This window comes from Sarcophilus harrisii, chromosome 3 (assembly GCF_902635505.1).
Source record: "Sarcophilus harrisii chromosome 3, mSarHar1.11, whole genome shotgun sequence".
NCBI lineage: Eukaryota > Metazoa > Chordata > Mammalia > Dasyuromorphia > Dasyuridae > Sarcophilus > Sarcophilus harrisii.
Window position 1 is genome coordinate 293,768,629 of NC_045428.1, and position 12,760 is coordinate 293,781,388.

The 12,760-nt window shown below is 32.6% G+C and overlaps 1 protein-coding gene across 4 annotated transcripts in view; it reads left to right on the forward strand.

Annotated features, from left to right (window-relative positions):
- Positions 1-12,760, forward strand: part of GRAMD1C (GRAM domain containing 1C) — a 155,580-nt gene that overhangs the window by 104,189 nt on the left and 38,631 nt on the right. For 3 of the 4 annotated variants that reach the window (XM_031959681.1, XM_031959680.1, XM_031959682.1), the window contains 3 exons: positions 3-98; positions 2,189-2,269; positions 9,371-9,489. In XM_031959681.1, coding sequence (XP_031815541.1) covers positions 3-98; positions 2,189-2,269; positions 9,371-9,489 — 296 coding nt within the window. Of the gene's footprint in view, positions 1-2; positions 99-2,188; positions 2,270-6,232; positions 6,576-9,370; positions 9,490-12,760 lie in introns of those variants that run through there. The other variant, XM_012544523.3, reaches the window with a different exon arrangement.

Below are 12,760 nucleotides of genomic sequence, written 5' to 3' on the forward strand. Positions count from 1 at the left end.
AGATTTCCATTGCTTTGAAGGACATAACCTTTATGACCAAGGAGAAGACTGCTCGACTCATTCCCAATGCCATTCAGATTGTTACAGAAAGTGAAAAGGTTCAAAAAATTCTGCAAATTCTTGTACTCACTCTCTCCTTTTTTCTTCTCCTTCTCTGAAAATGTTATTTATAATTTTATAAGTCAACTGCTGATTGATTTCTCTAAATTTAACCTTATAGTTTATTCAATAGCTCCTAATTAATGTTGACAATTAAGAGAACTGTATGCTGTTGGAAACAGAATTGGGCCCAGATTTGTGGTTTCATTCATGTGAGGAACTTCTGGTAAGGACTTATACCAATACAGATGTACAGCTGTTTTGTAGCTTATAATTTTAGAGAGCTGCCTGGAGTGCTGAAAGGATTAGCAACTTGCTACAGGTCACATATGAGGGTTCTGTTCCAGATGTGGGTCTTGAATCCAGATCTTCCTGCCATAATATTTAATGTAGCATAGTCTGAAAATAAATACTAGTTGGGATATTCATGTTATTGGCCTTATATTTGGGAGAGGCAATTTAGCATAACCATCCTCATAGGGAGACGGCCTGGGTTTATTATGTATAACATTTGAAGTAGCCTGGCTGTGTGACCTAAGATAAGTCACTTTCAATCTCAGTGATCCAGGCAATTCTCTAAGACTAGAAGTTGCTAAGAAGGCGCTGATATGCATTACTAGAGTGAGTTTCTTTCACAAAAATCCCCATACTAATGAAATCATAGGTCTAGTCTCTTTTCATACTTTTATGATCTTTTTTTCTTGTTGTATCATAAGTATTAAAAACAATGAATAATTTGCTTTGACTTTTCATAGGAGCACACCTAGATCATAGGTACCTCATCTCTTTCAGTGTCCTTTTCTTCAAGGCTTTGTTGCTCTTTCATCTAGGAAACTTTTTCTAATTCCCCATATCATATTAATGGTCTCCACTTGTCTGTATTCTGCCTCTTCACTTCATTATAGACATCTTGAGAGTAGGAAGGCTTGAAAGTTAAAAAGTATTAAAAAGAAAATTTGAAGTGCTATTAGGAGGCTAGACAGGAGAGTTTAGATGAGATTACAAGTTTTAGTAATATCAGCGACCCTACAACTTGTTTTTACAATTATTGTTAGAAAACAAAGCAAAGTTATCTGTGCTAAAAAAAAAAAAGCCTATTACTATTATTTTCTATATTATATAACTATATTCTATTCAGCCCATTTAGATAGGGATAAAGTACATAAATAAATTAGAAAAGGATTCTGGCTTAGTTTGAGAATAATTATTTGAGAATTTTGACTAAAAATATTTTATAAAACCATAGTATTATTATTTTGACAGAGCCATGATTAGGGAGAGGCAACTTGAGTGTAGATATTTAAGGGACATAGTCTAGAGACTACCACATTAAGAGTCCCTTCAATGTGGTATTCCTTTTCCTGGGGATACCACTTTACCCCCATTTCTGTCATAAGCATGGACTAGATGTCCTAGAGGAATAGCTGCTTCCTCTTCCAATGTGATTATCCCCATGGTTGCACTGTCCTACACTGCTGTCTCCTGCTCAATTGTTTTGTCTTAGGTATATAATTACTATTATATACCTTTATATTATATTATAACTTTGGATTTTGATATTTCATTTGATAAACTAAGAATTTAACAGGGCAGAAAAACTGAATTATTTCCTTATTCTTCAATATAACTTCCCTGTAATAATAAATGAGGCCATAGATTGTGAGATTTAAGATGAATTTGTATTGCCTGCTTTATATATAAATGAAGTATTATATTTCTAGTGCTATGATCTGTCACTTTTTATAACTGTAGTCTATTAAAATATTGCTTGGTAAATATTAATTGAATTCAAAGAAAAATTATCACTAGAAGCAAGCACATATTAGAAATAATAAAACATGAATAAAATCATGTTTGTAAACTTAAGAAAAACTACTCAATTATCTATTTGAAAAGATGCTTTTTTTCTTTATATGTAACCTCTTTACTTTTAATACAATAAAGAGTATAAATAAGGCATATTGTAAGTAGTAATGAATTCTAATAATAATATCCTTAGATCAGAGGAAGTCCCAATTTGCTTTTGTGACAATGATATCTTCCTTTTGTTTTCTATGTTACTAAAATTGTTCTATTATTTTCCATGCAGTTTTTCTTTACATCCTTTGGTGCCAGAGATAGAAGTTACCTCAGTATCTTTAGATTGTGGCAGAATGTATTACTAGACAAGGTAAGATTTCAGATGGATGGTGATTGTCAATTTTCTGGTTTTTAACTGGAGAGTGTTAGAATTGAAGAGATTTGTCTGATATGTCTGTGGACTTGCCCACAGAGATCAGGAAATCTTCAAACAAATTCAAACAAACTTAATTATAGTACTCCAGAACATTGTTATCAGTTCTATAAATCAGTAATTTTATTTTAATGTTTACATAAAATGTAAATTCTGAACATTATATTCATGATTATGGACAAATTATTATTAATGAAATTTCAATTTGCCTCAATATTTATCTCTTTGCATGAGAGTATTCTGAATACAGAAAGGTAAGATAATAAGAATTGATTGTAACCATGCAATTTGCATTTTTTAATATGACAAAAAAGTTAGTAAGGAGGGATTTAAAATGAAATCAACTATCAGGATATATACAAGGTTTATTAAAAATTTAATAATTTTTATTGTTGTATTTGTGGTATAAAAGGTATAATGAGAATTGATGTTCAGAATGACCAAGGTGATGCAAGATCCTTCCTTAGTCATCAAAGAAAAACTAAATGATATTCAATATACTCTATTTTCTAAAACAGAAAAGTATGCCAAATACTTTATAACTATTTTCAGTGAATTTTTTCAATCAAAAAAATTTTTTTTAAATCACTGGAGAATTCATTTAACCAATATGCTTCATTTTCTATGTGTTCTATGATTTTAATACTAGCTTAAACCATGTTCTCCAGAAGATTGCACTCTCAAATGATCTCTCTGTCTAAACTTCAGCCTTTCCCTGTCTACTGATTCCTGGTATATATCCTTAAACAATCTTGATTAGGCCCTACTTTCTCCTCAAGCTTTGTTCTATATTTGTTCTCCTTTTATCATCCACACTCTGAATAAACTATTTATTTTTGTTGCTCCATTCTTTTTCTCTCATTTCTCAATCCTTTACAGTTTGACTTACTCCAAAGTTATGAAAGATTTCTTAATTGTCAATCAGATGAACTTTCCTCATTGCTTATCCTTCTGGACTTCTCTTCTGCACTTGATACTGTTGAACATGTCTTTTGAATAGTCTGCTCTCTCTAGGTTTTGTGACACTTCTTCTTGTTTTCTTCTACCTGTGTGACTAACTTTCTCCACTTCCTTTGCTGGCCTCTCATCCAGATCTGTGTCTCTAACTGTAGGTGACCTACAGGTTCTGTATTGGGCCCTCTTCTTTTTTCTTTCTATATCTCATCAGCTCCTGTGGGTTTAACTATTATCTCTAAGAAGCTTTCTCAAAGATATATATGTCTATATGTACATATGTGTATAAATAGGTGGTTAGGTGGAGCAGTATATAGAGTCCCAGACTTTCCATCCAGATCAGGATGATTCATTTTCCTGAGTTCAAATTTGGCTTCAGACATTTGCTAGCTGTGTGGCTCTTGGAAAGTCACTTAAACTTTTTTACCTCAGTTTCCTTATCTGGAAAATGAGCTAGAAAAGGAAATGGCAAACCATTCCAGTATCTGTTGCCATGAAGTCACAAAGAGTCAGGAGTGACTAAAGATAACTGAACAAGAAAATTAAAATGTATATAAATGCTTGTCTCCACACACATACATAGGTATGTGTTCAGGAGGATGTATATGTAAAGATCAAAATATATGCAGCCTGTCTTTCCTCTTATCTTCAATTCTGCATCAATGACCCCTTGGAAATTTAAAAATGGATGTCCTAGAAACATATCAAATTTCTCATGTTTGTAACAGAACTTTATCTTTGCCTCCAACCAGTCATCTTCCAAACTTTCCTATTTCTTTCAAAGATATCACCATTCTTCAGGTTTATAACCTTAGTGACTTTTCGTTACTCTTTACCCTGAGAGTAATGAAAAGTCACTAAGGTTATAAATATTTTACCCTGAAATATTTTGTCACTTCCAGTATTAATGCCTTTTATTTTTTTTTTCTTTTCTCCCTTTTGAAAATTTGATTTTTTTTCAATAAATAAAATTTTTTCTTTCCCTTCTCCCTTCCTCTGCCGACTAACTCCCCATTGCAGAAAAAGAAAAGCAAAACCATTTTAACAAATATACATACTCAAACAAAATTAATTCCCACACTGACCATGTTAAAAAATATATACATATCTCAGTCTGCTCCTTGAGTCTGTCACATCTCTGTCAAGAGGTAGCTAGAATTTGTCCTAATGGGTTCCCAGAATGGTGGTTTGACATTGCATTGTTCAGAGTTGTTAAATCTTTCAAAGTCTTTTGTATTTATAATATTATTGTGGGGCAGCAAGATGGCACAATGGTTAGAGTATTTTGCTTTTCTACTGATCTTACTGGAAAGGCGCAGAAGTTGGAGCCACTGTCAGGGGTTAAATTTTCAGTGTAAGCATTCAGTATGTAAATGTCTCAGGATTCAGCAATCTGCAAAACAAGATTTGATATATTGCTTTGTTTTGTTTTTTAATCTAGACTTAAGTGTTAATAATAGAGATTAAACTTAAAGTTTATCTGCCTTTTTGGGGAACCAGTTGGTAAATAATTACCAATGTGCCACTCTGGAAAGGCTTTTAGTTTTATACTTATTGCAAATAACACTGCCCTTTAATTTTGTTAGATACCACTTATTATATTAAGGAAAGATCCATTTAATCCCATGCTTTCTTACATTTAGAAGGATAGAAGTTGTATCTTGTCCAAAGCTTTTTCTGTATCTGTTGATATAATCACATGATTTTTGTTGTTCTTGTTATTAATATAGTCTGTTATGTTAATAGGACAGCTTAGAGGCACAGCTAGCTCTGGAGTAAGACTCATCTTCATGAGTTCAAATATGGCTTCAAGTACTTACTAGCTTTGTGACTGTAGACAAGTCCTAGTATAGACCCCCATCATCTCACATCTGGATTTGATGGTGACACTATGTATGTGTTAAAATGATCTTTCTAAAGCTAAGTCTGAAAATATATCATACCCACTCCTACCAACCCTACCTTCCAACTTAGTAAACTCTACTGGCTCCCTATCATGTCTGGATAGAGCCAGTTTTCTACAAGTTGACTGGACCCTCTTTGTTTTCTAGTTCCTCTAAACTAAGAATGTTATCTCTAGTAATATGTTATTTTTACTATAAGTAAAAAAAAATATTGGATGGAAATCATTAAAGTGGGATCCTGGAGTCAGGAAGACCTGAATTCAAATTCAGGGTCTCATTTAATAACTAGTTAGTATGACAATGGGCAAGTCACATAACCCCAATTACCTTCAAAATAAAAAAGATGCTTAGCATACCGAGAGGTTAAGTGAGTTATCCCTGCTTACAGAGGTAGTATATGTCAGGGGCAGGATTTGAACTTGATCCACTATTCTGTGTTGCCTCAAATTATAAAATACAATTGACTTATTAAACCAGAAAGAACTTGTACCATTTTTCAAGGGACAGAATTCCTGACAGGATATATTATAATCTTTTTATTTGTTTAAACATTCTCAAGTACTTAAGTTATTGCCCTGTATTATTGTCCTGTATGGCCTGTTTTTCTGCAATCTTCTGACATTCCATTTACAGTTACTCAAGGTTTAGAAGTATGCACTAAGAATAAGAGTAAAAGGCATTCAATAGAATTTTGATGGCAACCTTTTGTTAGCACTAAAATAATACATAGTGATAACATAGTTTATATTGGGAATTATATTGGAAATATTTATTTTGGGATATAATTGGATGTTTTTATTTAGTTTGAATGGAAATGCTTGGTAGGAGAACCATGATTTACACAGTACAATCCAGAAGATTCTTAATTACAAAAATTAATTTAAAATGATATTAGAATAAATATTGTATATAAAGTGAAAGCAAGTTATTTGTTCCTTTGTAAACTAATAGTTTAATTTAACCAAAGAAAATAGGAACTGTGTCTTTAAAAAAACCCTGTTTACCTGTCCCTCTTCTAGTAGGAGTGGCTTAGGAACCAGTTGAGGGAGGTAAAGCCTCCAATTCAGTATACCAGCTACCTTGAGGAGAAAGCTGATCCTATAGCCAGGAAGTTAGAAATAAATAAGCTTCTAAGCCCACATTAGAATTCGTCTTTTCTAACTAAAAGCATCTCATGACAAAATAAGGAGATTGAAAATGGCAAATTTATACCTGTCATCAAATTTTTGGAGCCCTGTGTAATAACTGAAGTATTTTGTGACTTCTTTGGAATATAAAGCTTCCTAGGCCGAAAATTGATCTTCTGACTTTTGAAACTTATCTGATAACTTCACGCCTCGTCAAGACCCTTTGGGTGAAACATTGAGACTGTTCTTTGTTTAAAGGTAGATACTCTATTTTCTTTATAAATGTCATTTTTTTTCTAAGTTTATGCATATTAGTGCTAGATACAAAAATATCACTTCTGTTACTGTTTGTTTAAATATTTAGGAAATACATGCTGATAATATAATTGAAGTTTGAATTTGAAGCTAGCTTATAAATGACAAGTTTTTTGTGACTTCTGGACTACTTCATAGAAAAATTTACATTTTTGATGGAACAGGATACTTTGAGTTAAAGGAATAGTCTAAACCAGCCCCCAATTTTTTTTTAATCAGAGGAAGGAATTGAGGCATATAGATGTTAGTGATTTTTCTGAAATCATCTAAGTACAAGTCAATAGCAAATCCAGAATTTGAACTCAAATCCAGATATGAAAATACACATTGGATTTATATTTAGTTAAATGAAAGAATATTGGATTTATAATCACAAGACTTGGTTTTAAATCCTATTTTTTCTACTTATTACCTCTATGAATTTAGAAAGGTTGGGAGAAGATACAACTTTTTTTGGTCTGTAAAATTTGGAGTGGATGATTTCCAAGGCCATTCTAGATCTAAATCCAAGTTTATTTGTGTCACGAATCCCTTTGGTTGTCTAGAGAAGTCTATGGCTGGACCTCTTTTCAAAATTATATTTTTAAAAGCATAAAATAAAAGACATGAGCCTCACATTAAGAATTCTTAATTCCAGCTCTAAACCTTTTGTTCCTCTGCCTTCAAATCCAATTTCTTTCCATTAGCTAGAAGTGACCATGACTTACACACATCCTATTGGCTTAAAAAAAAATACTTAATACAAAAACTCCACAACCAAATATTCATTTTCTGGTAGCACGTTTTCATTTATATATTTATATTTATGTTTCCATTATTTTTTCGATAGATGAATACTTTTAGTATGAGCATTCTAATTCTAGTATAAATTTCAGTTCACTTATTTCAGTGAGTATTTTTTTTTTATTATTGTTTCGTGCCATTACTTAAGCCTATCTTTGTTTCATTTTGAAGCCCGACATTTTACAAAGTGCTGTCTGACATGTTAGCCTTAGGGAGATAAAGCTTGTTTTTATTTTAAGTCAACAGCCTTTTTGACTGTTAGGGCTCTGATAATGTTTCAAGAAAAATGTCTGGGGAGCATCAGCTTACTATAAAAATAAGAATTATAGCCTTATGTAATGAAAGCATTGTAAAGAAAATTCTATGAATAGTTCTAATGGATTAGAAGATTTGCTTTCACATGTGCTTGATTTTAGGTATAGGATAGAAGCTTGGGATAACTTGGAAAAAAGTGAAGGTTTCATCTTTTATAGGATAATTCAAAAAATACTTGACCTAAACCAGCCTGGGGTTAGTAAATGCTTTGTCTTGAGTGTCTGGAGTGCCCTTAGTGCCACTGATGGGCCTAAGCTGGATGAAGGCAGAAAGAAAGAAAAAAAGAAAGAAAAGAGGAGAAATAATGAAGAGAGAAGCACATTCTAGGGACTGGTATTCAAAGGATTTAAAGTCCTTTAATCTGCTGCAGTTTTAACTCTTATTATTTATTCTGCAGTAAAATTCCTCATTTCCAGGTAGGCTGGTTTCTTTCCTATTCCCATTTCATTCCTATTTTTCTTTTGTGGTATTGTTCCCTCTCATTCCTTTTATTTCCCTTCCCTTCTTGAAAAGATCTTCATTTTCCCCTTTTTAAACCCTATCCAGTTTTTAGGACCTTACTCTAATACCATTTCTTCCACAAACTTCCCCTAGTCACTCTGGCCCATAGGAATATTTTCACTTAGTCTGAATGCCTCATTTGGTGCATTAAGACTGACTTATTGTATTTAATTTTGTACACGTTTGAGTCATTTATCCCTCATGAGATAACAAACTCTTTGAAATTAGAAGACTGCATATTGTGGTGGAAAACACTGATATAAAAATGAAAGGTTTAATGATAGAATCCCTGCTTTACCATTTACTTCCTTTCTGACATTGAGCAGATCATTGTCCCTCATGGAGCCTCAGTTTCCTCATTTGTAAAATGAGAACTAGATAATTTTGCAGGTTACTTCTGATTGTATCTACTACTCTAGTAGAACCAATGCTTCTTTATATCCCCCATGGTACTGTGTACATAGGTGCTCAATATCTTTTGAACGAATGAATGAATGACGGAACCTTGCCAACAATGATGTCAGATGCCTTGGATTGCCTACCCCAACCTAAACTTTTCTTAATAGTTATAAATAAGACTACCAACCAAAATGTATTGTCTAAAATGATATCTGAAAGTTATTTTTTCAAGAATCCAGATTGCTAAAGACTCTATGAAGACATTTCTTTTTAAAGGAGATAATCAAAGTAAGAACACTTTGTAGCTGTAAAGTGCTACATAAATGGGCGCATAATGATTATGTTTTGCTGAGTAATGTAGCAGTTTCTTAATCTTCCTTATTTGACAATCTCAGACTACTAGTTTATCTAGACTATTCATTCTTCCATAGCAGAGGAAAGATGTTGAAGGGAAGAAATTGATAGTTTGTATTTCATGAAAGTAATAATAAGTTCATATTGTCAAGTTAAAGGAACCTTTCTGTTAATGACAAAAAAAATTTTTTTAGAGGAATGCACTTTGTAAATGGGTTTTCTTGTTGGTAAAATGTCTGTTGTGCCAAAACAAATTATGTCAGTAAATTTAAGATAAAAAACAAATAATAATGTAAGTTTATGTTGTTATGGAAAATTATTTTCAGTAATAATAATGCAATGTTTTATTTTAAGTTTCAGTGTACAGTGTGATTTTGTTGTTTCAGAGCTTGACCAAACAGGAATTCTGGCAGTTGGTCCAGCAGAGCTATGGCACTGAGCTTGGTTTGAATGCTGAAGAGATGGAAAACTTGTCATTGTCACTTGAAGATAATGAGCAGCCAAGGTACTTAACATTTAAAGGTGTCTACAGGTCTTTACATAATACAGCTAAACCTAATTAATTTGAATTCCACCAATTCAAAATGTATGATAATTTAGCATCTACTTCTGTTCAGTAATTGGAGTTGGAGGGCTGGGTGGGAATATGTTTAATTTTATACAAATTAAAACATGAAAAAAATGAAGAAATACCTCAATCATCAATTCAAGACTGATTTTAGTAAATAATGATTGAGAAGAGAAAATACCTAGTAAAATCTCCCAACTTTATAAATGATGTTAAGATTTACAAATAGAAAAAGATTTAAAACAGGGAAAAATGAAGGAAGAAATCACAAAACTCAGTAAGGGTGCATAAAAATGGCAAATGAGCTTTAATGCATACCAGTATAAAGTAATATAATTTTTAAAAAAGTAATTCAAACTATAGAGATAGAATTATGAGCTTTCCTCTGTCACTTTCAATCCAGTAAAAGAATTTGAAGTCAAAATAAACTGTTCCTCAGAAATGTTAGCCTAGCCTGTTTAAACAAACTAAAAGACCAGTATAATGCTGGTTATCTATTATCAAGAATAATATTGACAACAAAAAAGTAAAAACCATCATGTATGTATGCAGTAGTTGATATTGTATATTAATCAAGAGAAACATCATGAGAAAAGAGGATGAAAGTTGAGCTTGATAGAGTCGGGAGAAAACCTTGTGAAAAAGGTTCCCTTCCTAGTCATCACTGGGAAGTGGCATAAATTTCCTATAAATAAACTGAACTATTTAATCTTTAGCTCCTGTAGCTTGAACTAAGGGGAGAATGTGCTAAAATTTTATAAAATCATAAAATGAATCCAGACTAATTTATCCAATTGTTGAGTATTACAGCAAAAAGTCACCCTTAGGAGCTTGAAAGAGATAGCTTGAACCAATACAAGAAATTTAGTAAGTAATAAACTTATAGAACTTTTTACCTGACTGAGTGATAATTCACTACACATTGGAGACAGCTAGATAATGCAGTGGATAGACTGCTGGGCCTGGAGTCAGGAAGACTTGAGTTCAAATGCAGCTTCAGATACTTAATATCTGGGTGATGCTGGACAAGTCACTTATCTCTGTAATTGTCTTAATTTCCTCATTTGTAAAATGAGCTAGAGAAAGAAATGGCAAACCATTCCAGTATTTTTGCCAAGAAAACCCCAAATGAGGTCATGAACTGAAACGATTGAACAACATTGGCCAAATTCAAATATCTCTCCATTTCTCCTTTACACAAACGAAGTAATTTCTCACCTGTTTGAATGCTTTCAGTAATTTATGTATTTTTCTTGTGTTATTTTTACATTCTTCTTTGTGTTATGTTTGTTTTCATACATGTCTTATTTTCCATGTTATTATGTAAGCTCCTTATTGGCAGGTACTTTGCCTTATTTACATTTGTATCTTTCTCAGCTCTCAGAAGAGTGCCATGTACATTACTATACTCCAGACAGAATTTGATAAACTTTTGGAGGATAGATATATCTATTAAGGGTCACTAATGCTATCTTGAAGTATATTCCTTTCATAAGAACCTTTGAAGGTTGACATCATGGATTGTGGTTATACACTACCATATAATGTCACCTGGTTTCACAGGCTAGTTAATTATATGAACCATAGGTCTGATGTAGTATGCTTTCTAATACTTAGTTTACTAAATCATGAAGCTGCTTCATGAGACTGCTTCAGGAATATTTAGCTGCTAAAGTGGATGTTCTACAGGTTTTTCTATTTATTTATTTCAAGAACAGTAGATTTTTTAAGGTTTAGAATATTCTATAAGACATGAAGGGCTAGATACCTTTCTTACCAAACTTTTAATTGTTTTATTACTTTAAGTAATAAAGATATATTTCTTTGAAATGTTCTGACAGACTTTTTTTTTTTTTGTCAAAGTAATTTCCCCAGGTCACAGCAAATCTTAAGTTTTTAGTATACATCAATAATGAGATTGCTGTATAGATTATTCATAATCTAAAATTAAAAAGAAACTCTAGCTCCTTGGCAGAGATTAGTATTCTTTGAAAATGGGCAAGCAGGTATTTTTAGGGGCAGAGTTAATCTCCCATGAAACCTTAACCACCAGTGCTTATGTGACTGTCCTATTACTAGAAGGGCTTAACCATTGTCTTGTGACTATAGTGACACGGTGATTCATGCCTCTCCTACATACTTAGGCCTTGTAATGGTGAAAGAGTCTCAGAGAAAAGATGACTTTCCTCTGAAATGGGGAAATAATGCTATTGAGTGCTTGGAAATACCAGATCTTACCTTTCCTTAACTTTAGAGTGACTAGCTAAAGCATCTGCTATTCAGGGAATCTGAGAAGCTCCCTATAAAAATATTTGTCAGAAATTTCACTAGTATTTTCTAATAATTCCTTCCTGGTTTCATGATTAATTTAATATACATACATATATACATACATGTATATCTATACGTATATACACAGATACACATATATGTAAACAAGTTACAAATCATTTTTCTCTACTGAGTATAGTATATGTCAAAGAAGGATGCACAGTAAGATTTCTTTACGTTAAGGAAATCACAGGTTCAATTTTTATTTTTAAAGAATCATATTATTTATTTCTTTATTCCAAGGAAGTTTGGCAACAGAAGTCTGTACAGCTTTGAAAAGAGCAAGAACTCCAGGGTCTCTTAGAACCCAAATTCTTTGACTCAAGTGGACTCAGAACAGATAGTACTTATTCTATACACTGCTGAGCTCTGAACTGTATGCCCAGGACCTCTCTGAATATTCCTTGCTTATCTTCTCCCTATGGAGAGAGGTCATATTTAAGCCCCAGTGGCCTTATTATCATGAGCATTCAAAACTCTTGCCTAAATTTGACTCTTGAAGTTGGAGGTGATGAAAAAAGGGAACATGAGCTCAGAAATTTTGTCCTAGGACAACAAGACAGACTCCTCTTTTAAGGAGCAGCTAGTAGCAAACATTCTGATGTGGCTGACATTGTGAATAGGAACTTAAAATATACCTTTGTTGCTAATCAGTGCATAGTTCCACATTCTACCATATAATTTGACAAATTTAAAGCAAATTTTTAAGTGTACCTTTCATTTATTTGTTGGGTAATTTTATATTGTTTCTCTAAGGTTTAGAGAAATCTCTCAGAGAAATTATGTATTCTATACCAAACATTCATCAGATGCTTGCTGTGTATAAGGTAAAGTGCTAGTTAGATACTGGGCAAATAAACATGAAGAACAGTACAGC